Source organism: Ursus americanus, chromosome 33, assembly GCF_024610735.1.
Source record: "Ursus americanus isolate L20-20 chromosome 33, mUrsAme1.1.p, whole genome shotgun sequence".
Taxonomy (NCBI): domain Eukaryota; kingdom Metazoa; phylum Chordata; class Mammalia; order Carnivora; family Ursidae; genus Ursus; species Ursus americanus.
This window is the reverse complement of record NC_142159.1, coordinates 16,634,363-16,654,056: the sequence shown is the minus strand read 5'-3', so window position 1 is coordinate 16,654,056 and position 19,694 is coordinate 16,634,363. Positions and strand designations below refer to the sequence as shown.

Below are 19,694 nucleotides of genomic sequence, written 5' to 3'. Positions count from 1 at the left end.
ACACCGAGAGCAAGGCCCTTCTTGGCAAGGGCGGGTCGCGTAATTAGCACCAGCTTCCCCGCCTTGTTTGCCTACATGGAGCCTACACCCCCCCAGCTCGTTTTCTTCCCCTGCTCCAAGCCTCTGGGAATATCCAGTCAGCCTGGGTTTAAATTCTGGCTGGGCCACTTCCTAGCTGGGTAATCTTGAGCAGGTCAGTTAAACTCCTTGAGGCTCAGTTTGCCCATCTGCAAAATGGGGACTAATGATCACACCTCTCTTACTCCCAGGGTCATGGTGAGCTTTACATAAATCAATGTACAGTGGATCTTGGAACAGTGCCTGGCATGTCGTAGGGCCTTGAAAAATGCCAGCTGTCGAGGCACCTGGCTGGCTCAGTCCGTAGAGCATGTGACTCTTTTTTTTTTTTTAAAGGTTTTTTATTTATTTATTCGACAGAGATAGAGACAGCCAGCGAGAGAGGGAACACAAGCAGGGGGAGTGGGAGAGGAAGAAGCAGGCTCCCAGCAGAGGAGCCTGATGTGGGGCTCGATCCCACAACGCCGGGATCACGCCCTGAGCCGAAGGCAGACGCTTGACCGCTGTGCCACCCAGGCGCCCCAGAGCATGTGACTCTTGATCTCAGGGTCCTGAGTTCAAGCCCCACACTCAGTGTAGAGCTTACATCATAGAACAAGACACATACACAAGGAAAATGCTGGCTGTCATTATAATTACTGAGAATGAAAGATTGGGTCACAACTGCTGGTGGCTGGGCTGAAAGGTTTGTTCATTCATTCATTGAACAGATGTTTATTGAGAGCTTATTATGGGCTGAGGATACAGCAGCGAACAAAACAGACAAATCCCCAGCCTCATGGAGTTTATCCAGTTAACCAGCGCCTTCCGGGAGAGCAGCTTTGAGCAGACTTCACAGCCTCTCTGGATCTCGGTTTCTCCATTCCCATGATGCAGAGCTCTGGCCGGCATGGGGTCTGGGGCTGAGGACTTCTGAAGAGTCCGCTGTTCCATCATGGTACCAGCCTTTTCCTCCAGAGAGGGAGCTCCCCATGGCTAGAAGTAATCAAGCAAAGGCTGAGCATCCCTGAAGATCCCTTTCTACCCTGAAAAGTTAAGGAAGTCTGGGGCTTTATTATTCCATGACAGATATGATAAACTTAAGAGCACACATATGGAACTTTCGAAAAAGTTCTTAAATTCAAGATAATAGTCTGGCCACAAGGTGGCACCACCGTCCAGGCCCAATCTTGAAAAAAAATTTTCAAAAAAATCATAGTTAAGGGGCGTCCAGGAAGCACAGCGGGTTAAGCATCTGATGCTTGGTTTTGGCTCAGGTGGTGATCTCAGGGTCATGAGATCGAGCCCCTGTTGGGCTCCACGTTCAGCGTAGAGTCTGCTTAAGATTCTCTCCCTCTCTCTCTCTCTGCCCTTCCCTCCCAATCCTGTGCGCACTCTCTCTCTCAAATAAATAAATAAATAAATAAATCTTAAAAAAAATTACAGTTAAGTACAGATCACGGTATAACAAACGTCTGTGAACCTGTCACTGAGAATGAACAAATATTAACAAATTTGTCATGTTTTCTTTAGGCCTTTTAAAAAAAAAAAGGCCCCGAGTCCACAGCTGGTAAGCAACAGCAATGGGATCCCAAGTCCGGTCTGTATGATTTTCAGCCTAGTGCCTGGTATCCTGTCCTCTGGGGCATGGCAGAAAGCGTCACAGGGATGTCACATGGGAGGGAGGACACACCTCCTTTTCCTGCTACGTAGACCCGTCTGTGGGCACGCCTGGGACTCTGGGCCCCAAACAGTGGCTTGGGGGGTGGGTAGGACGCTGCAGGATCTTGAGGTTTTTCTGTCTTGGGTGTTGGGCAGTCCTGAGTTTCAGTTCTACTTGGTCTCTTGTGCTGGTGACCTTGCATGAGGCCCTTGGCCTCTCTGAGCCCCCGTTGAACACCTACCTATCCACATTATTACAGCATTATTGCTGCAAGTTGTAGGAATAAGAGAATAAGGCCTCTGTACATAGCAGGAGTCTTATACATGGGGGGTATGGCTTTTCTGCTTCTGTGGAGGGAAAAAGACCCCCTTCCCCCTCAGATTCCCTTTATGTTGCTCTTCATTTTCTTTTTTTCTATAGCAGTGATCCCTTTATGGTGACTTTAAGAGATTATGATGCTTACTTTGTATTGTCTGTCTCCTTCCACTAGAACGGGGGCTCCATACAGCTGCAACTTTGCTGGGGTGATTGTAGCGGACCAGCGCCCAACATCCAGTCGGTGCTCAGTAAATGTTTGTTGAATGAATGAATGAATGAATGAATGGAATCCACAGGATTGATCTGTGAAGCGCCTGGTAGAGGCTCTCCTTAGCTGGGGGGAGAGATACCCAGCTGGGTCACCTTCAGAGGGCGCTACATCTCTACCTGCAGTGTCTCTACCCCGTCTGGCCTAGGGATCCCCAAATCTGTGCACATTCTTTGTTAGACTAGGAGTACCAGCACATCAGGGACGTCATCCTTCGCGCCTGGTGCTGTCGGGGAGGGAGTGCTGGGTTTCTGCACAAAGGACCCCAGGAGGAGGACGTAACCTGCTGTTTAAAGGTTTGAAGGAAGCATTATATGGGTTACTATGTATTGCGTATATTATTATATACATGTATATGTGCATATACATGTGTGTGCACACAACTGGGTGTCCAGCGAGCTCCCTAGTAGCTCGCAACGGGCTCCCCCTGCTAGCGCGGCGACCCCCGCTGCGGGTAGGCAGCCCCCCCATTGGGGAGCAGTCCTATATAAACGCGGCCACAGCCCCTCCTCTGTGTTCCTCCTGTGCCGCAGCCACGTCAGGTGGGAGAGGGGTGTGGGGGGCGGGGGGGCGGAGGCGGCGACCCGGAGGTGCTGAGGACCCAGCGCGCTGCGGGGCGGGGGCTCGGCTGTCCCCGCCCACCGCGGGGCGGGGCGCAGGCTCCGCGGCTCGGGGACCGCGCGCTTCTGGAAGCGCCACCGCTCCTCCGCGCGCGCCGGCCCCTCGCCGTGCCTCCCGGGCTCCCTGGGCGCCTGCCCGGCCCGCGGCCGCCTCTTCCTTCCCCAGCCCCGCGGCGCCTGCCGCAGTAGCCGGCCGTGGAGCAGCGCCGAGCGCCCAGGTACCAAGCGCGGGCGGGAGCGGGGCCGGGGACCGGCGGCGGCGCGGCCGCTGCTGCTGCTCCTGCCCCCGAGGGCCGGCCGGGCGTCCTCCCGCACGCCGCAGGGGACCGTGGCCGCCCAAGCCCTGGCTGCCACTGCGTCGGATCAGAGACCTGTCTTCCCCACCGGGGGGCCCCGCCCCGCCACCCCAAGTGGCCGCGGCTCCCGACCTAGCGCCCTGGTACGCCCACCTGCGGCGGAGGGGGCTGCTCGCTGCTGAGCGCGTATGTTCGGTCCCCGCTCCCAGCTCCTCAGGTCCCCGCCCCAGAGCAGGCGTCCCCGCCCGGACTTTCCCGCTCGCCCCCTCTAGGGGTCTCTGCTCCCACCCGTCCAACCTCCCAGTCGCCTGGCGTCCCGGTCCTCCTGACTTCCCTCCCGCTCCCTCTCGGGGACTCTGCGCCTCACCAGGTGCCCCCTCCCAAACTCCATACCCGTTTGCTCCGGGTCCCCACCTCACACCACATAACCCCTCTCCATCTTCCTTGGGTCTTTGCCCCTTAACCTAGTGCCACTGTCCCTATCATCCCACCTGACCCCTGGTGGCGCGTCTGTTTTCACCGACGACGCCCATCCAGCCTCCGCTCCTCCAGGTCCCTCACCCAGGCCTCCCGCCCATCCTTCCTCGTCCTCCGGACCCCTCTCGGGCCTGACGTCCTCGCCCCCGCCCCCATGGTCCCAGAGCCCGGCCCTGCCAACAACAGCACCCCGGACTGGGGGTCGGGGCCGCCGTCGGAGCCGGCGGGCAGCGGCTGGGTGGCGGCCGCGCTGTGCGTGGTCATCGCGCTGACGGCGGCGGCCAACTCACTGCTCATCGCGCTCATCTGCACGCAACCCGCGCTGCGCAACACGTCCAACTTCTTCCTGGTGTCGCTCTTCACATCAGACCTGATGGTGGGGCTGGTAGTGATGCCGCCCGCCATGCTGAACGCGCTGTACGGGCGCTGGGTGCTGGCGCGCGGCCTCTGCCTGCTCTGGGCCGCCTTCGACGTGATGTGCTGCAGCGCCTCCATCCTCAACCTCTGCCTCATCAGCCTGGACCGCTATCTGCTCATCCTCTCCCCGCTGAGCTACAAGCTGCGCATGACGCCCCCGCGCGCCCTGGGGCTCGTCCTGGGCGCCTGGAGCCTGGCCGCGCTCGCGTCCTTCCTGCCCCTGCTGCTGGGCTGGCACCAGCTGGGCCGCGCGCGAGCCCCGGCCCCGGGCCAGTGCCGCCTGCTGGCCAGCCTGCCCTTCGTCCTCGTGGCGTCGGGACTCACCTTCTTCCTGCCCTCGGGCGCCATCTGCTACACCTACTGCAGGATCCTGCTGGCCGCCCGCAAGCAGGCCGTGCAGGTGGCCTCCCTCACCACCGGCACCACCGGCACCGCCGGCCAGGCCTTGGAGACGCTGCAGGTACCTGAGGCGCGCAGGGAGACCTGGGCCTGTGGGATGGAGAGGAATGAGCAGCCGCGGGGTGCCCACCGGGCATCCATCACTTAATATATGCACTTGCTGATGACCTCCAAGTGGCCATTTCCAGCACACACGACTCTTTAGCACTCTAGACTCAGTGCGGACTGTCCACAGGACAGCTCTGTCAGCGCGCGGGGCAGGCTGGGAGAAGGTAACGTGAGCCAAGGGAATTGAGGGTGTCCCCACCCTCCCTACCTTTCCTGTCATGGCAAACGTCACCATCATGGCATTGCCCCACGGAAACTTAGGAATCGTTTTTTTCCCTCATGCCCATGGGGGCCATTATCAAGGCCTGTCCGTGCTGTCCCCTGAGGGCAGACCACCTCCCATGCCACCCTCCTCAGCCAGACCACCATGGCTTCTATCCCGGAAGCCCTCACTAGTCTCCTACTGGCTTGCCCTACTTCCTCTCCACTCCTGTCTGTCCTCTGCCCAGGAGCCAGAGTAATGAACAGAACAAAGTCACTCCTCCTAAAAGAGGAGACCCATGTCTGGGTCTGGCCTGGGAAAGTGGTCCTGCCAGCCTCTCCAGCTTCACCTCCTCCCCTAGCCCTCTCTCCTTCTGCACTGGCCCTTCTGATGTTTCTCGAAGGCACCAGACTGTGGTGTCCAGGCCTTGGCATTGCTGTTTCCTCTGCCTGGACGGCTCTTCCCCTGGCGCTGCCCTGCCTGACTCCTTTTCAGCTCACAGGTCCCCTCTTTCCGGAGTCTGTCCCTGACCACTGTGTCTGCAGACCCACCTGCGCTCCCTCACCCTGTTAGCCTCTATCCTAACCACAGGCTTATATGTTGACTTGTTCATGGCCTCTCTCCCCCACGAGAGTGTAAGCTGTGCACATCTGGGGTAGTTTTGGTCCACATTGTACATCCTGGGTGCTTACTAATGACTCGTGAGTGCTAAGGCCCTGCCGTGTCTGGAGTGGAGTGGCTGCTCTTGTCACTCAGGCCATACGGCACCCGACTCTTGCTGTCTGTTGTCCTAAACCCCCAAGGAATGGGAGTTTAGGTTGACCGGGCCTGAGGCCCAGAGAATTCGGTCACAGGCCTCGAGGAAGGTCCTGACAGGGCTCTCTAGTCTTGAGGTAGTCCCAGGTGGAGGAGGCTCCTGTAGGATGGGGGGGTCCCTGGAGGTTTGGGTGGATGGGGGCTGAAAGGCAGGCCCTCCGAGCGGCTTGCCTGACCCACCCCGGCGGTGCGGCTGGGAGCTGTAGCTGCCCCGTCGGCCAGGGTGTACAGGAGGTCCTCCCCCCTCCATCTGTTCTCACTGGAGGACATTCCTGAATTGCGGTAGGTGGCCGTGACCCTGACTTGGTTCTCCAGCCGTAGGAAGGCTGCCCTGGGCCATCCACACTGTCCCTGGGTTCTCGTAAAGGAGCGTTTCCCAAACTCGAGGCATGTGGGACCACCTTGGACTATCGGCCTTCTTCCCACCCACACACACCTCAGGCGTCTTCTTTCTTCTGTAATTTGCGTTTTCCTCTTCATCACCTCACTTATCTTTTTACGTCCATGCATTTGTTTAGAAAGGAAACTTCTTATCTCTTCCGGAAATGGAAACTCCGTACCTTTGCAGTAAACAGAAGGTGGTCCCAAAGGCGGCGTCAGTGCGAGGCAGGAATCCCAGCAGTGCTGCTGATGTCCTGAGGGGAAGTCAAAGCCGCCCAGCCCCAGGCCCGCTTCCTCTCTGGTGCCAGCGGGTTGTTAAAGACAGAGGCATCGACACCCACTTTTTCTCGACACAACCAGAAAGGGAGCTGGGAGAGTGCTGGGAAAGGCTGATGTGCTCACTCTCATTTAGTTCTGTTATGGGTCATCGTCCACTTCCACGCCTTGGGGAGCCCCGCGCCAGTGACTAAGGATGCGAGGAGGTGGCTGGTGGTGGGACAGGTCTGGATTCTCCGTGCCAGTGGTACCCGTGACACCCTTTTCTGTCCCTGAGGCTTCCTGGCTGGGGCCAGGCTTAAACCTGAGCCTGTGGCCGCCAAAGCTGGGCAGGAGCCCCGGGGTGCTGACTGCTGCAGCCCCACAGTTTCTGAGTGCCCACTGTGTGCCGGCTCCTGGCTAAGCTCATCCCCCAAACACCCACCCAGGCGAGGACTACCATCATCCCTGTTTGACAGATAGGGAGCCTGGGGTTCAGAGAGAGCGGGGAGCTGTCAGACCCCACCACTTCCCAAACCACTCAGCTCTAAGCCAGCCTCTCGCATGCCTGTTGTCCTTGTTGTCTGCACAGTTCCCTGCATTTTGGGAATTTGTTTCTGGGACATGGCCTCTACTCCATCTTCCCGGGTCATGAGCCCTTTCCTCCCACCCAAGCTGGCCTGCCCCTGAGACTCAGCTTCCTGCTGGGCAGTGGAACTCTCAGTGCCTGGACCTAGAGGAACTGATGAGAATGAACAAAATTTGGGGTGCATTGGACCCCTTTCCTCCTGTCCTCAGCCCTACTTAGCCCTTAGCTCCCTTCCCCAATCCAGCCACTAGCTTCTCCACGGAGGGTGGGGGAGTGGAGCGGGACATGGGTTTCTGAAGCCCCAGCTCCTCTGGGTTTGAGGACATGGTAACTGCGCAGGCTTGAGTATTTTAATCTCTCCTCCCACCCCCCACATCTGCCTAGTTATGTGAACAGGCTTTTCAGAAGCCACTGGTCAGCTCGGTGGTTTCAGCCAGGCTTTCTTGGCCCCGCGGCTGTGAGGTAGGGGTCTCGCTCACAGCTGAGGCAGACACCGGGCTAGGGATGAAGCGTGGGGCATGGCGAGAGTGGTTTCAGAGTGAGTAGATGCTGCCAGCATAGGGGAGAGAGGGAGAGAGACAGAGAGAGATCTGTGCCAGGGTGGGATGGTGCTCGTCGCCGGGAGGGACCAGTGTGGGAGCTCAGCGTTGGAGAGCGGCAGGGGGAAGCAGGTCTGCCGGGGCGTTTGCCTCCCCAGGCTCTTGGTCTCTGTGCCAGGACCTGTGCTGTGCCTTTGGTGTGGAGCCCCCCCCCCCGTGTCTTCCTCTGCACCTCGTCTTCCTCCCCTTCACCCACCCCTGTCTCCTCCCGGTCCATCTCGCCCCCTTCTCTGCCTTCTACGTCCTCCCATCTGCCTCTCCCCCTTCTCTCCCATCAGTTTCTCCCCATCTCCTCCTCCGCCAGCCTTTTCCACCCTCCCTCACCCAACTCTGCATCACTTTGTGTTAGCGATCTGTCTTCCCTTCCATCGCTGTCCTTCCTCCTCAGAGGAGGAGGCTGTGATCACAGAAATATCTCGGAGGAGGAGGAGGGGGCTGAGCTGGGGAGAGGCTGACAGAGGAGCAGTGCTGAGCATGGCAGCCTTGGCTGGTGCTGGGAACAAGGTGGCCTGGGGCAGCCAGAGCTGGCTGCAGGCGCTTGTGCACCTGGCTGGTCAGGGGTTCAAATCCTGCCTCCTTCCTATCCCTGCTGATGACTTTGGACAAGTCATTCAGCTCCCACTACGCCAGGGTAATGTCACTCATCACATGAGGCTGTTTGAAGAGTCGGTGAGATAACATATGTCAGCCTGGCACAAAGTAGGTGCTCAGCACGCGTTAGTTCCTCCCCTTTCCTCTTGGTGGTAAGATACGTGGTTCTGGAGAAATCATCCCTTTGAGCCTCTTTGGGGAAAAAAATCCGCCATTGCTGCCAATAACAGCATCATCACCGTAATCAGAGCTGAGCTGGACTCTAACAGCAGAAACGCTGGCTGACACTTACATGGGGCTTACTGTGTGCGAGGCACTGATCAAGTGACTTTGTGCGTATTATCTTCATTAGTCCTTACTACAACCCTGCCAGGTAGATGCCACTGTAATTTCCATTTTACAGATGAGAAAGCTGAGGCACAGAGAAGTGGATCTCCCTGCCTGAGGTCACACAGCCTGTTAGTAACAGAGCCACGATTTGAAACTAGACTGTCTGGCTCCAGAGTCTGTCTTAGAACCCTCACGCTAGGAGTAGGTGATCATAAAAGTTTTAAATTACAGGAGGGAATACATAAATACACTTTAAAATAAAAATCCAGGGGGTGCCTGACTGGCTCAGTTGGTAGAGCATGCAGCTCTTGATCTTGGGGTCGTGAGTTCGAGCCCCATGTTGGGTGTAGAGCCAGCTTAAAAAAAATAGATAAAACATTAAAAAATATCCAGCCATAGAGATGAAGTGAAAGGCCTTCCCAAGTCCCACCCAGTCACCTTCCATTCCCAGGGACACTCTTATCGATTTAGGATATGTCTTTCCTCTCCTTTTTCTTTGTGTTTTCGTGTTTGTCTATGCACCCAAAGGGACTTAATGCTTCGTTTTGTGTATTTTTTTATTTGTATTTTTTTATTTAAAAAACTTTTTAAAGATTTTATTTACTTATTTGAGAGAGAGAGAAAGAGAGAGACCACAAGCAGGGGAGAAGGAGAAGCAGGCTCCCCACCGAGCAGGGAGCCCGACGTGGGGTTCGATCCCAGGACCCTGAGATCATGATCCAAGATGAACCCAGATGCCCCTGTTGTGTGTATTTTTTAAGGAAATGGAGTCCTGTTGTGCCTATTATTTTGCAACTTGCCATTATCACTTATATATTGATATGTCTTGGAGATCTTGTCATTTGACCAATTACATTCTGTTAAACATCTGTGTCGTCGTCTGTAGTGTACGTATATGCCGAGTGTACAGACCTCCTCGGGTATTTATTGCACGGGGGAACCTGTCCGTGGGACTGCCTCCTGGAAGGGCACCTCCAGACTGTTGTCCAGGCGGCTGCCCTCGGTGGCGATAGGGGCATGCAGACAACAGCACTCGGCCGTGAGGGCAGAGAGAAGTGGGCAGGTGCAGCTGGCATCAGCTAGACCTCAGGGTGAGGCCAGTGGCTTCCACGGGCCTCTGCTCTATGAGGGCCTCTGGTGACAGTATTGGGGGTTTCTGTAGCCCCCTCCCCCCACATGGAAGCAGTATGATGAAGTAGAAAAGTGCAATTTCTGGAGCTAGAAATGACTTTGAATCCCTGACTCAACTGTTATCTGCTTGTGTGACTGCTGGCAAGTTCTTTTGCCTCTCTGACCCTCATCGGCAAAATGGGGATCATAATACCTACCCCATATCAAGGCTGAATGGCATGATGAGTATTAGATGCTGACACATAGTAAGTGCCCCCTAAATGCTGATGATGGTGCTGATTGGGGTCACTTGGGGTGCTTTGCTTTGAGGCCTTGTACCCGGACAGTGTGACCTGGGGAACGGCCCCTATCCTCTCGGTGCTTTGGTTTCCTTCTCTCCCCTTTTGCCTGTGTTCTTGGGTCAACTCTTTGGGGAGAAGAAGAGAAAGAAAAACCCAGGGTTTTCCCAGAAAGATTCCTAGAGTGGGAATCTGAGGCCATCTTTAATTCCTTCTCTGGAGCTCCCTTCCCAGTGATTGCTTCCCACCCAGATCTTTCTCCAGTGTCTCAGTTTCCCAGTGCCCTAGAGCCCTGACAAGATCAGGGCTGTCTCTTGCCCTGTCCAGGTTGCCAGAGGTCAGGGGGGGTACCTGTGTGGGTGTCTCTTCTGGAGATGGTAGCTCCCTCCTTCCCTAGTGTCTATCCCCATTGATGGCAGCAGTTTGAAGGCATGGCAGATCTTTGGGGGAAGCAGGAGCCTCGCCTCCAGGCTGACCATGGTGGGGCCACAGAAGCCATATAGAGTCTACCCTGGAACAGAGAAAAGGAGAGAGACAAAAGAGAAGAGCAGAGGCCTTTCCCCTCCCTTGCTACAGCATGGCGAGCATTTGTCCTGACATCTGTGCTGCTTTGGGGAGCCTGAGCTGCTGGCAGAAGGTGCTCAGAATTTCCCCAATCTCCAGCACATACCGCCGAACCGACCTCAGGGCTACCGTGTATGTAGCACTTAACTCTATGTCAGGCACTGTGCATGCATTTATTATCCACAGCCTCGCAACGACTCCACAAGCTGAGTATTGTTTTTCCCATTTTACAGATGTGGAAACAGAGACTGTCTCAAGATCACAGAGCGAGTAAGTGGTGGAGGCATGACTTAAAGCCAGATCACTTGTCTTACAAGACCATCTCTTACCTCTGCACAATGCTGCCCCACCAAGACAGAGGGGAGCAATCAAGGGCTTCTCTTAGGCTGCTTTTTGTGAATTTGTGCTTGGTATTCATATAACCAGATTTCACCTGGATAAACTGAGCGGTGGGAGTTACAGTGTGCTTTATCTCCCCTCTCCTGCCCGTCACCATTCTAGACTCCGACCCCTTGATCCTATAGAAAGAGAGCATATACTTGGGGTTTCAGCACCATGGACAGGACACTAAATCTGGATACCCTGAGGAGGCACGAAGAGCAGGGCTGAAAGGGGGCCCCTGAGCCTGAGAGCGGGGTGGGGGTTCGGCTTTGGTGCTCCCTGGGACTGACACATCCTCTTGGCTTTGCCTCCTCCGCCCCCTTTCCATCTGCGAAGGTTGCCTGGGAATCTGGTTCCCTTCCTGCCTCCTTCTGACTCTTCCAATTACCCTATACTCAACCCACCTCTGGCTCCCTCAAGAGCTAAGCTGGGCTCTCCTGCAGTTTAGGAAATGTTGGAGGAGGGGCACCTGGCTGGCTCAGTCGGAGAAGCTTGCAACTCTTCATCTCGGGGCTGTGAGTTTGAGCTCCACGTTGGGTGTAAAGATTACTTACAGATAAAGTCTTAAAAAAAAGAAAGAAAAGAAAGGAAAGAAAGAAAGAAAGAAAGAAAGAAAGAAAGAAAGAAAGAAAGAAAGAAAGAAAGAAAGAAAGAAAGAAAGAAAGAAAGAAAGAAAGAAAGAAAAGAAAGAAAGATTGGAGGAATCCCTTGGTCCCAAAGGCCAGGCATGTTCCCAGGCAGCACACACAGCCTTTACACAGCTCAATGAACTGTGCATACCTTGGCGTACTGGGATTTACTTAAGTTATAAATGTAAGTTGGTCTCACTTTGTGTAAAACTGAGGTATGAAAATCCAAATTGATTACAACACGCACTTTAGACGGGGGCTTCCTGTCCCAGGTTCCGTGGGCCTTGGGGCTTTTGTGGCTGGACCTCAAGGTGGTCTCTGAATCCGCTGGAAATGTGGGATGTTTTCTCCTTCTCTGGGTGCCTGTGCAACAGTTTATAAGCTTTTTGTTTTCTGGGGAAAGTTTTATAGATTGCAGCGGGTTCTTGATGAGCTCAGGAGGTGGAAATAGTTAAGAGAACAGCAGGGCTAAAGGATTGTCCAGTGCAGAGCTTTTTAATGTTTTGGGACTGCTGGTTGCCAGTTTGCAGAGTCCGATTCTAACCTCCTCATGCCTGTGTTTCCTTCGATGGCTGCTGCGGGCAACTCCTTTCTCCTTTTCTTCCCCGCGCTCCAGCTCTTGAGGTCAGTGTTGGGGGGTAAAGATGTCTGTCGGTCCACAGTGTAGTTTGAGTTGTAAAATGCTGAGGTCACTAGCACCCCTAGTAGTCTAAAATCGATTTCATTGTAAACATTTGCTCTGTGCACATGTGTTCAGAAAAGCACTATATTTTGCACAGCACTAGGGTAATGGTGCAGGCAAAGTCATTACTCCCAAGCAGGAGGAGAATCTGTTTATGAAGAGAGGGCCATGCCCTGGGCAGCAGCAGGACCTCTTTTGTCAAGTACTGTTTAATTGCAACTCATTCTTGTAGGGCCAAAGGCTTTGTGTGGTGCTGGGGCTCGCAGTCACGTGTGTTGACTTGGGCTGACTGTTGTCCTTTGCGAGGTGGGATCTTCTGAACTGTGTGACTGTGTGGCTGTCTCACTGCCCTTCCTAGAGCTCCTTGTGTCAGGGTCAGGGCTCAGTGCAGGGCCAGGATCGGGGCTCAGTCTACTGTTGAGCTCAGGGTAAGGTTGGGCTCAGTCCAGTCCAGGGTTGAGGCTCTGTTTGAGACCTTGGTTATGTAGGTCTCAATCTATGGTAACTATCTGGGCTCAGTCTGGGACCATGAGCAGCGCATGGTTTATTGCTGATGTCAGGGCTTGGTCTTGAGCCAGGATCAAGGTCAGGTCTACTGTTGGGGAATCTGAGACTATAGTTGGGGCTCAGCCAAGGATCAGGAGGGCTCAGTTTATTGCTGGTACTAAGGCTCAGTCTAGAATTAGGATCGAGGCTGTCTGTGGTTGGGATCAGGGTCAGACTGGGGCTCTTTCTCAGGTGACTTATGTATGTGGCCTTCCGTTCCACAGGTACCCAGGACCCCACGCCCAGGGATGGAGTCAGCTGATAGCAGGCGTCTGGCCACCAAGCACAGCAGGAAGGCCTTGAAGGCCAGTCTGACACTGGGCATCCTGCTGGGCATGTTCTTTGTGACCTGGCTGCCCTTCTTCGTGGCCAACATAGCCCAGGTAATGCCACTACAGGGGGCAGGTGAGTCCAGGCCCCTCTGGGGAGGCCCTGAACTGCACCCCAGCCCAGACATGGGGATGGAGGAGGGGGGCTGCCTCTCATGGCATATGTGTTTGTGGGTGCCTGTCCCATCTGTGCTGGCTGGGGTGGTCGGTGAGCCTGCTCCGGGACCGAGCATGACGTACCCCGTCTCTCCAGGCTGTGTGCGACTGCGTCTCCCCAGACCTCTTCGATGTCCTCACGTGGCTCGGTTACTGTAACAGCACCATGAACCCCATCATCTACCCACTCTTCATGCGGGACTTCAAACGGGCCCTGGGCAGGTTCCTGCCATGCCCCCGCTGCCCTGGGGAGCGCCGGGCCAGCCTCGCCTCGCCCTCTATGCGAACCTCTCACAGCGGCCCCCGGCCGGGCCTGAGCCTGCAGCACGTGCAGCCACTGGCCCTGCCACCTGACTCCAATTCTGACTCCGGCTCGGGTTCCGGTGGCTCCTCAGGCCTACAGCGCACAGCCCAGCCCCTGCTGCCTCGAGAGGCCCCCCGGGAGCCCCCGCCCTCTGCCAGGGTTGCTACGGTGGTCAATTTCTTCAACATCGATCCTGTGGAGCCCCAGCTGCAGCTGCACCCACTTGGCGCCCCCACGACCTGACCCGGGCTTGGAGCCGGTCAGTGGGGAGCTGGACCGGATGGGACGGAATCCCCAAGGCCTTGGACCAGCTCTCGGCTAAGGCTGGAAGGCTGCAGGCCTCTTGGGAGCCCTCGGAGTGCCAGTGGGGTGCACTGAGCCAGCCCCCACTGCCCACCCCCCTGGGGAAAACAGCTGGCTCCGATACAGTTTTCTCCAGGATGCCCCCACTGCCGAGTGTAACCCGTGGGTGTGTGTGGAGGTGGCTGGAGGACTCTGGCAGAGGGGAAAAGGACTTCTCGGTTCAGGTTAGGGTGAAGACAATCATCTTTGACATTTGATGAGACTGCAGGGGAGGGATGCCTGTCTACAGAGGTGGGTGAGTGCGGGGCTGAATCCCTCACTCCTCCAAGTGTCGTCCTCGGGCCACCAGCATTCGTGTCACCTCCCTGGTGTTTGTTAAAAATGCACCCCCCTCCCCATGCCCCTCCCGAGCCCTGCTGAGTCAGAACCTGCATGTTTGCAGAAGCCCCAGGTGAACTGTGTGCACAGTGTAGTTTGAGAAGCGCGGGCTTGGATGATCGTTAACCGCAAGGATGATTTGTTTTCAGCCTGGACAGCGCCTCAGGATGTGTGTGGGGCTGCACAGAAAAACACCTGACCTGGCAGTCAGGAAGGCAGAAATTTGAATTTCTGCTCCACTACTCACTAGCTCTGGCACAGGTCCCTTAACCTTTCTGAGCCTAGGATTCCATGTACAAAGTGGAGGGAACAATGCCTGCTTCATAAGATGTCACGAGAATTACGAGAGCATGTGTAGAGGACCCAGGACCCACAGGTGGTGACAACCTGCTGTTGTCACCACTCTGGGGCATCCAGCCCCCTTGGCCTCTCGCTGTGGGCCAGGAAGGGCTGTTTGTTCCTGCTATTTTTCCCATCTCCCTCCTCCTCTTCAGCCCTGGCCAGATCCCACCACCTGACTGACCATGGCTCCCCAACTTTTTGCTCTGGGTGCTGGGCGGGGCTCCCATCCCCGCTTCCAGGCTGCTGCACCGCCTCTCCTGGGGGACAAAGCAGGAGCTGGTGGTTTCTTGCTCAACACCAGAAGTAGGTCTCCCTCGACCCTGGACTTCCTTGGATGTGGAGGGGAACCAACTGATGGGGCTAGACCAGCCCATGGCCCCACCTCTTCCTGGCATTGCCTGGGTCAGCCAGGGAAACAGGAGTGGTGGCCACTCGAGTCCTCACAGCAGAGTGCAAGAGCTGTCCCGGGTGTGGGTTGCTGCCCTCAGGCAGGTCGGTGGACCCTGGCACAGGGACCTGGGTTGTTTTTCAGGGGGGATTCTTGGTTCCCACAGTTTACCTGCCATAAGGTCCTTTTCAGTCTGAGGCCCCCCAGATCCATCACCCCAAACTCCCAGGGAGCCCTCCACTAGTGGCCTGGCGCTCTCCTTGGTGCTGATTAGATTCAACTCTGGCCCCGCCACTGGCCACAGAGGGGTCATGGTGCTTCTTGGGGTTTCCCCTCTGCCCCCAGGCCTGCCCGAGTGGACTCTCAATAAACACCAGCTGAGGCAGTGACCGTGGTGTGGACTGGATTTGCTTGAGGGTCCCCTGGGGTTGGAGAAGCAGCTGGTGAGGTGGGATGAGACCCTGGGCAACAAGAGCAGTTCTGTAAGTATTTGTCGAATGGACAAGCAAACTCACATACGTGCGGACCCATTCAGCTCTAATATTCTAGTTCCTTCTGCTGTCCTCCTCCAGGCTGCCTCCCCCCCAGAGCTTGTCAATACTTTCTCTGCCTGGGTCTTGGTTTCCCCATCTGCACAATGGAGGAGAACCTTCTCTGGCCCCCTCATTCAGGGACAGCAGAACACAGGAGGAGGCTCCCGTGGAGACAGATACAGTGGCCGAGAGCTCAGGCTCTGGAGTCTGACTGGAGTTTGAGACTGACCAGCTGTGTGACCTTGAGCAGTTTACCTAACCTCTCTGGGTCTCAAGAACCTTCAGTAACATGACGATAATAATAGTAGCTACCTCATAGGGTTATTGCTGGGTCAGCCGAGACAACCCACGTAAGCACTCTGTCCTTGCTAAATTCTCAATGAGTGGTACCTATTATTTTTATTATAATCATTATCTCCCCCTTCCTGCTATAGGAAATCCTTCCCCCATGTAATTCATTCTTGTCACCGGGTCCACTTCCCACCCACAGTGCATGCGGATTCAGCATATGTTCACCACGCTGTGACACTTACAGGGCCACCATGTCGCACAACCGGGGGACCCTTCACATCACGTCCATGTGACCCAAGCTCCTGGGGTTCTGCAGTGCACAGCCTGCGCGACTGTACAGGCACATATGATTGCACCTCCCCAGAGCAGAGAGTCCGCTGCTGGCTCCCCATCTGCCCCTCTCTGTAGGGGCATCATGTGCCTGTGGGCTGGCGGGCAGCCCTGGCGTGTGCATGGATGAACAGGCATCCACCTGGATTTACTGGGGCCGGGGGAGCCCCCAGGGCCCCCAGATGGCCACCCAGCCCCCACAACTGTGGCCTGAAATACAGGAAGCCCAAGGCTGGTAGAGTCCTGGGGCTCTAAACCATGCTCGGTTGTCTCTGCAGGGCTCCAGCCTTGCTTCCTCGGGGAGGGAACACTGTCTTCCTGTGAATCCCCTCCTTCCAATTCCTTTCTTTTTAGTCCCAGTGCCTTCCACTTGGGAAAGGCACTGGTGGAAATTCGGAGGTCACGTGAGGCAGCTGGTGGAGGGGTAAGGAAGGGCTACATGGAGGAACCTCGAAAGGCAGCTCAAGGCCCCTTCTGCGGTTCGTCCAGCCCTGGGCAGGGCCCCTGGGCCTCCCTGGCACAATCGGGGCAGCCCCGTGGGTTGGGGCCCATGCCGTGGCTGCAGATCTGAGGGCTCTCAGCCGGGCTGGCAGTGGCAGGAAGGGAGGCTCCTTCAGACTGGTCCAGCCCTGTGGGCAGCTGGGCTCGGCCTGGCTCATTGGGTGTGGCCACTCTGGGGTTGTGTCCGGGTGTGGTGGTGTCTGATGAGGAAGTGGCTGCTGCCTGGTGAGGCTCCTCTGGGGCCAGACTGCCCGGGGCCAGCAGGAGCCCCTTTTCATCCCAGCCTGGCTTGGTGTGGATGCCCACAGTCTTCAGGATGACGTCCATCTGCTTGGCGTAGTCCAAGTGGCCGCTGACCTGTGGGAGGACAGTGAGTGAGGGCCACGGGGGGTGGTCAGAGCCCTGCCCTCCCCAGGGCCCCCAGCTGAGCCCTTTGGGCCTCACCCTCTCCCTCAGCAGCCTCAGCCACCCGATCACCAACGCCAGGACTCCAGCTCTCAATGACTCTCAAACCCAGAGGGGGGTGGGAAGCCTCTGAGTTCACGGCCACTCTAGAATTTATTACATAAAGATGAAGGATGTTTCTCTATACAGTCTGGGTCCTTTGAGGGCAGAAATCATCACTAAGACAAAGGTTGAGAACTCAGAAGAAGTGCCCACCTTCTTCCGCAGAGAATAGAGATACCCCCGCTTTTGTGTTGGGCTGTGTCGGTGAGTGAAAAGTAGGGGTGACTGAGAACGCCCGATGCCTCACGGGGATCATGGACAATGCCCAATGCGTCGCATGTCCTTCATACACTGTGGACGAGTTTATTGGATACAGGCCATTGACAGGTATTGGCTGCTGACTCTAGATGAAGGACTGGAGCCACGGAGAGGTAAGGTGACTTGCCCAAACTCATAGAGCTAGGACGTGTCAGAGGTGGGTTTTGAATCTGGGCCGGTTCTCTTCATAGAAGACGAGTTGGGGAGGGGAACCTGGAAAATCATGGCCATTTTACCAAAGAGGAAAGCAGTGTCCAGAGAGGGACGGTGGTTTGCTTAATGACACATGACACGTGAACAGCAAGGCCGCATGGGGCTTGAGATGCTGCATGTATAGTCTACTGGGCTCAGATCTGCTCCGGAAATGCAGCCGCGCGCTCTCCCCCCTCCCCCTACACCCAGTCCAGGGGGGTCTGCTTCAGTGCCAGAGGCAAGCGCAAGACAGAACATTCCTTTTTGTTTAGAAAGAAGACAGGAAAAACACTGGGGACACTTAGGGAACCACACAAAGGCTCAGTTGATAACATCTGCATTTCCATTTGAATCACAAATCACACTGAGCTATTCAAATGAGTTTTCAAGAACACAAGAAGACAATTCCCTGTAGGGTTTGGTTACTTTCTCATAACCAGAACCTGCTGACTTCTCCTTCCTTCTTCCTTCCTCCCTCCCTCCCTCCCTTCCTCCTTCCTTCCTTCCTTCCTTCCTCCTTCCTTCCTTCCTCCCTCCCTCCCTCCCTTCCTCCTTCCTTCCTTCCTTCCTTCCGTCCTTCCTTCCTTCCCCCTTCTTCCTTCCTTCCTCCCTTCTTCCTTCCTTCCTTCCTTCCTTCCTTCCTTCCTTCCTTCCTTCCTTCCTCCTTCCTCCTTCCTTCCTTCCTTCCTTCCTTCCTTCCTTCCTTCCTTCCTTCCTCTTCTTCTTCTTCTTCTTTTTTTTTTTTAAGATTTTGTTTATTTATTTGGGAGCGAGAGAAAGAGAAAGACAGCACAAGCAGGAGGGGCAGAGGAAGAGGGACAGAGAGAATCCAAAGGAGACGACACACTAAGCATGGAGCCTGACATGGGGCTCGATCCCACGACCCTGAGGTCATGACCAGAGCTGGAACCAAGGGTCAGATGCTCAAGGAACTGCACCACCCAGGCGCCCCTCATTCCTTTCTTTACAAATGCTTCTGAACAGTGTTCAGTGAACACACACACACACACACACACACACACACACACACACACACACGTATACATGCATACAAGGGGCGTTTTCGATCCCTGGGTTCAGGGTGGAGGTCAAGGTGGGGCAGTGTCCTCCCACAGACAGTGGAGGTTACTGGCTGCCAGGCACTAGAAAGAACCTAAGTTTGGCATCACAGAAACAGAGGTCCCAGCCTCAGCTTCTCTTACTAGTAACTGGGTGAGTCCCTACAATGTCCTGAACTCCAGCTTCTCTTCTGTAAAATGAGGATCACGACACCTACCTTGAAAGTCTACACAGAGTTCAAGGGCCTGGCACTTTGTAGGAACTGGCATACGTGACCTCTAACTATCATGTTCCATATATGGTCCAAAACACTTTCATAGGGACATTACCCAATTAGAGTTTGTGCTACCTACCTCCTGGGGTCGGTGGGAAGAAATAATACACACAAACCACGAGGTATAGCCCCTGGTACATTGACAGTGCTGCATAAAAATGAGCTCCCTTGCCTTAGTGTCCTTGGAAGGGGTGATGGGGGACAGAGGGCAGGGCCTTAGCGGGGCTGATCCATTTGGGAACCCAAAATGGCTGCTGAAGCTCTAGCCATCACACCTCAATTCCAGCCAGCAGAAACCCAGACCCACAGGGACAAACAAGAACTGTTGAAGGGCTGGTGCTGGGCCTGGTGGAGGCAGACAGCCACTGGCTGTAGCTGATTTCAGGTGGAAATCCCACCACGCAGCTCTTCTAGAATGCACAGCTCTGGCCTTCCTTGGCTCCACAATGGCCCAGGTTTTAGCCGACCTCAGTCTCAGAGCTGCCACTCTGCAAAGACCCAGGGGGACCACTCGCTGGCAGAGTCCCAATTTTACGGTTAGCCAAAGGGATGGGAGAGCCAAGGTGAGGTGGGCGGGAAAAGAATGTCTTCCCGGTGGCGGGAAGGTCTGCTGTGGCTGGTGTAGGACCCTCTCCCAGGCCGTCTTGATGGAACTGGGCCACCCATCGAGATTCACACTGAGTGTCGCTGGTGCGGACAAGCCCTCCCTGACCTTCCCACGCTGGCTGGGGACCGTCCCTGGGGCTCCCCTGTGACAGTGTTCGCTGCACCCCATCATCTTCATCTGCTCACACGTTTGTGTTCTCTGACGGACGGTGAGCCTAGGGAGCACAGGGGCCACTTCCCGCTCACTCGGTGCCCACGGCTGCCCTGCGCGGTGGTGCGCTCAGTGCTGCCTGATCCGCGCCGTGTGGATGGGCCTCCGCACCGCCTGTCTGCTGCCTTGCAGGGC

At 55.8% G+C, this 19,694-nt stretch overlaps 2 protein-coding genes across 6 annotated transcripts in view; one reads left to right on the top strand and one right to left on the bottom strand.

Annotated features, from left to right (window-relative positions):
- The first annotated feature begins 3,473 nt into the window (after window positions 1-3,473).
- On the top strand, window positions 3,474-15,186 carry HTR6 (5-hydroxytryptamine receptor 6). The gene is made up of 3 exons (XM_045782641.2): window positions 3,474-4,576; window positions 12,822-12,980; window positions 13,180-15,186. The coding sequence occupies exons 1-3, from the start codon at window positions 3,854-3,856 to the stop codon at window positions 13,627-13,629; spliced, it is 1,332 nt and encodes a 443-aa protein (XP_045638597.1). The 5' UTR covers window positions 3,474-3,853; the 3' UTR covers window positions 13,630-15,186.
- TMCO4 (transmembrane and coiled-coil domains 4) overlaps window positions 15,175-19,694 on the bottom strand; it is a 90,955-nt gene continuing 86,435 nt past the window's right edge. For all 5 annotated transcript variants that reach the window (XM_045782646.2, XM_045782652.2, XM_045782650.2 and 2 more), the window contains one exon: window positions 15,175-16,809. In XM_045782646.2, the coding sequence (XP_045638602.2) occupies window positions 16,414-16,809 (396 nt within the window). In that variant the 3' untranslated portion in view covers window positions 15,175-16,413. The remainder of the gene's footprint in view (window positions 16,810-19,694) is intronic.

What these genes read in the sequence shown, in the direction of transcription:
- HTR6 (XM_045782641.2), top strand. Translation starts at nt 3,854, where the DNA reads ATGGTCCCAGAGCCCGGCCCTGCCAACAACAGCACCCCGGACTGGGGG. An exon ending in AGGCCTTGGAGACGCTGCAG is followed by an intron (nt 4,577 to 12,821) that starts GTACCTGAGGCG and finishes TCCGTTCCACAG; the next exon opens with GTACCCAGGACCCCACGCCC. An exon ending in TCGTGGCCAACATAGCCCAG is followed by an intron (nt 12,981 to 13,179) that starts GTAATGCCACTA and finishes CCGTCTCTCCAG; the next exon opens with GCTGTGTGCGACTGCGTCTC.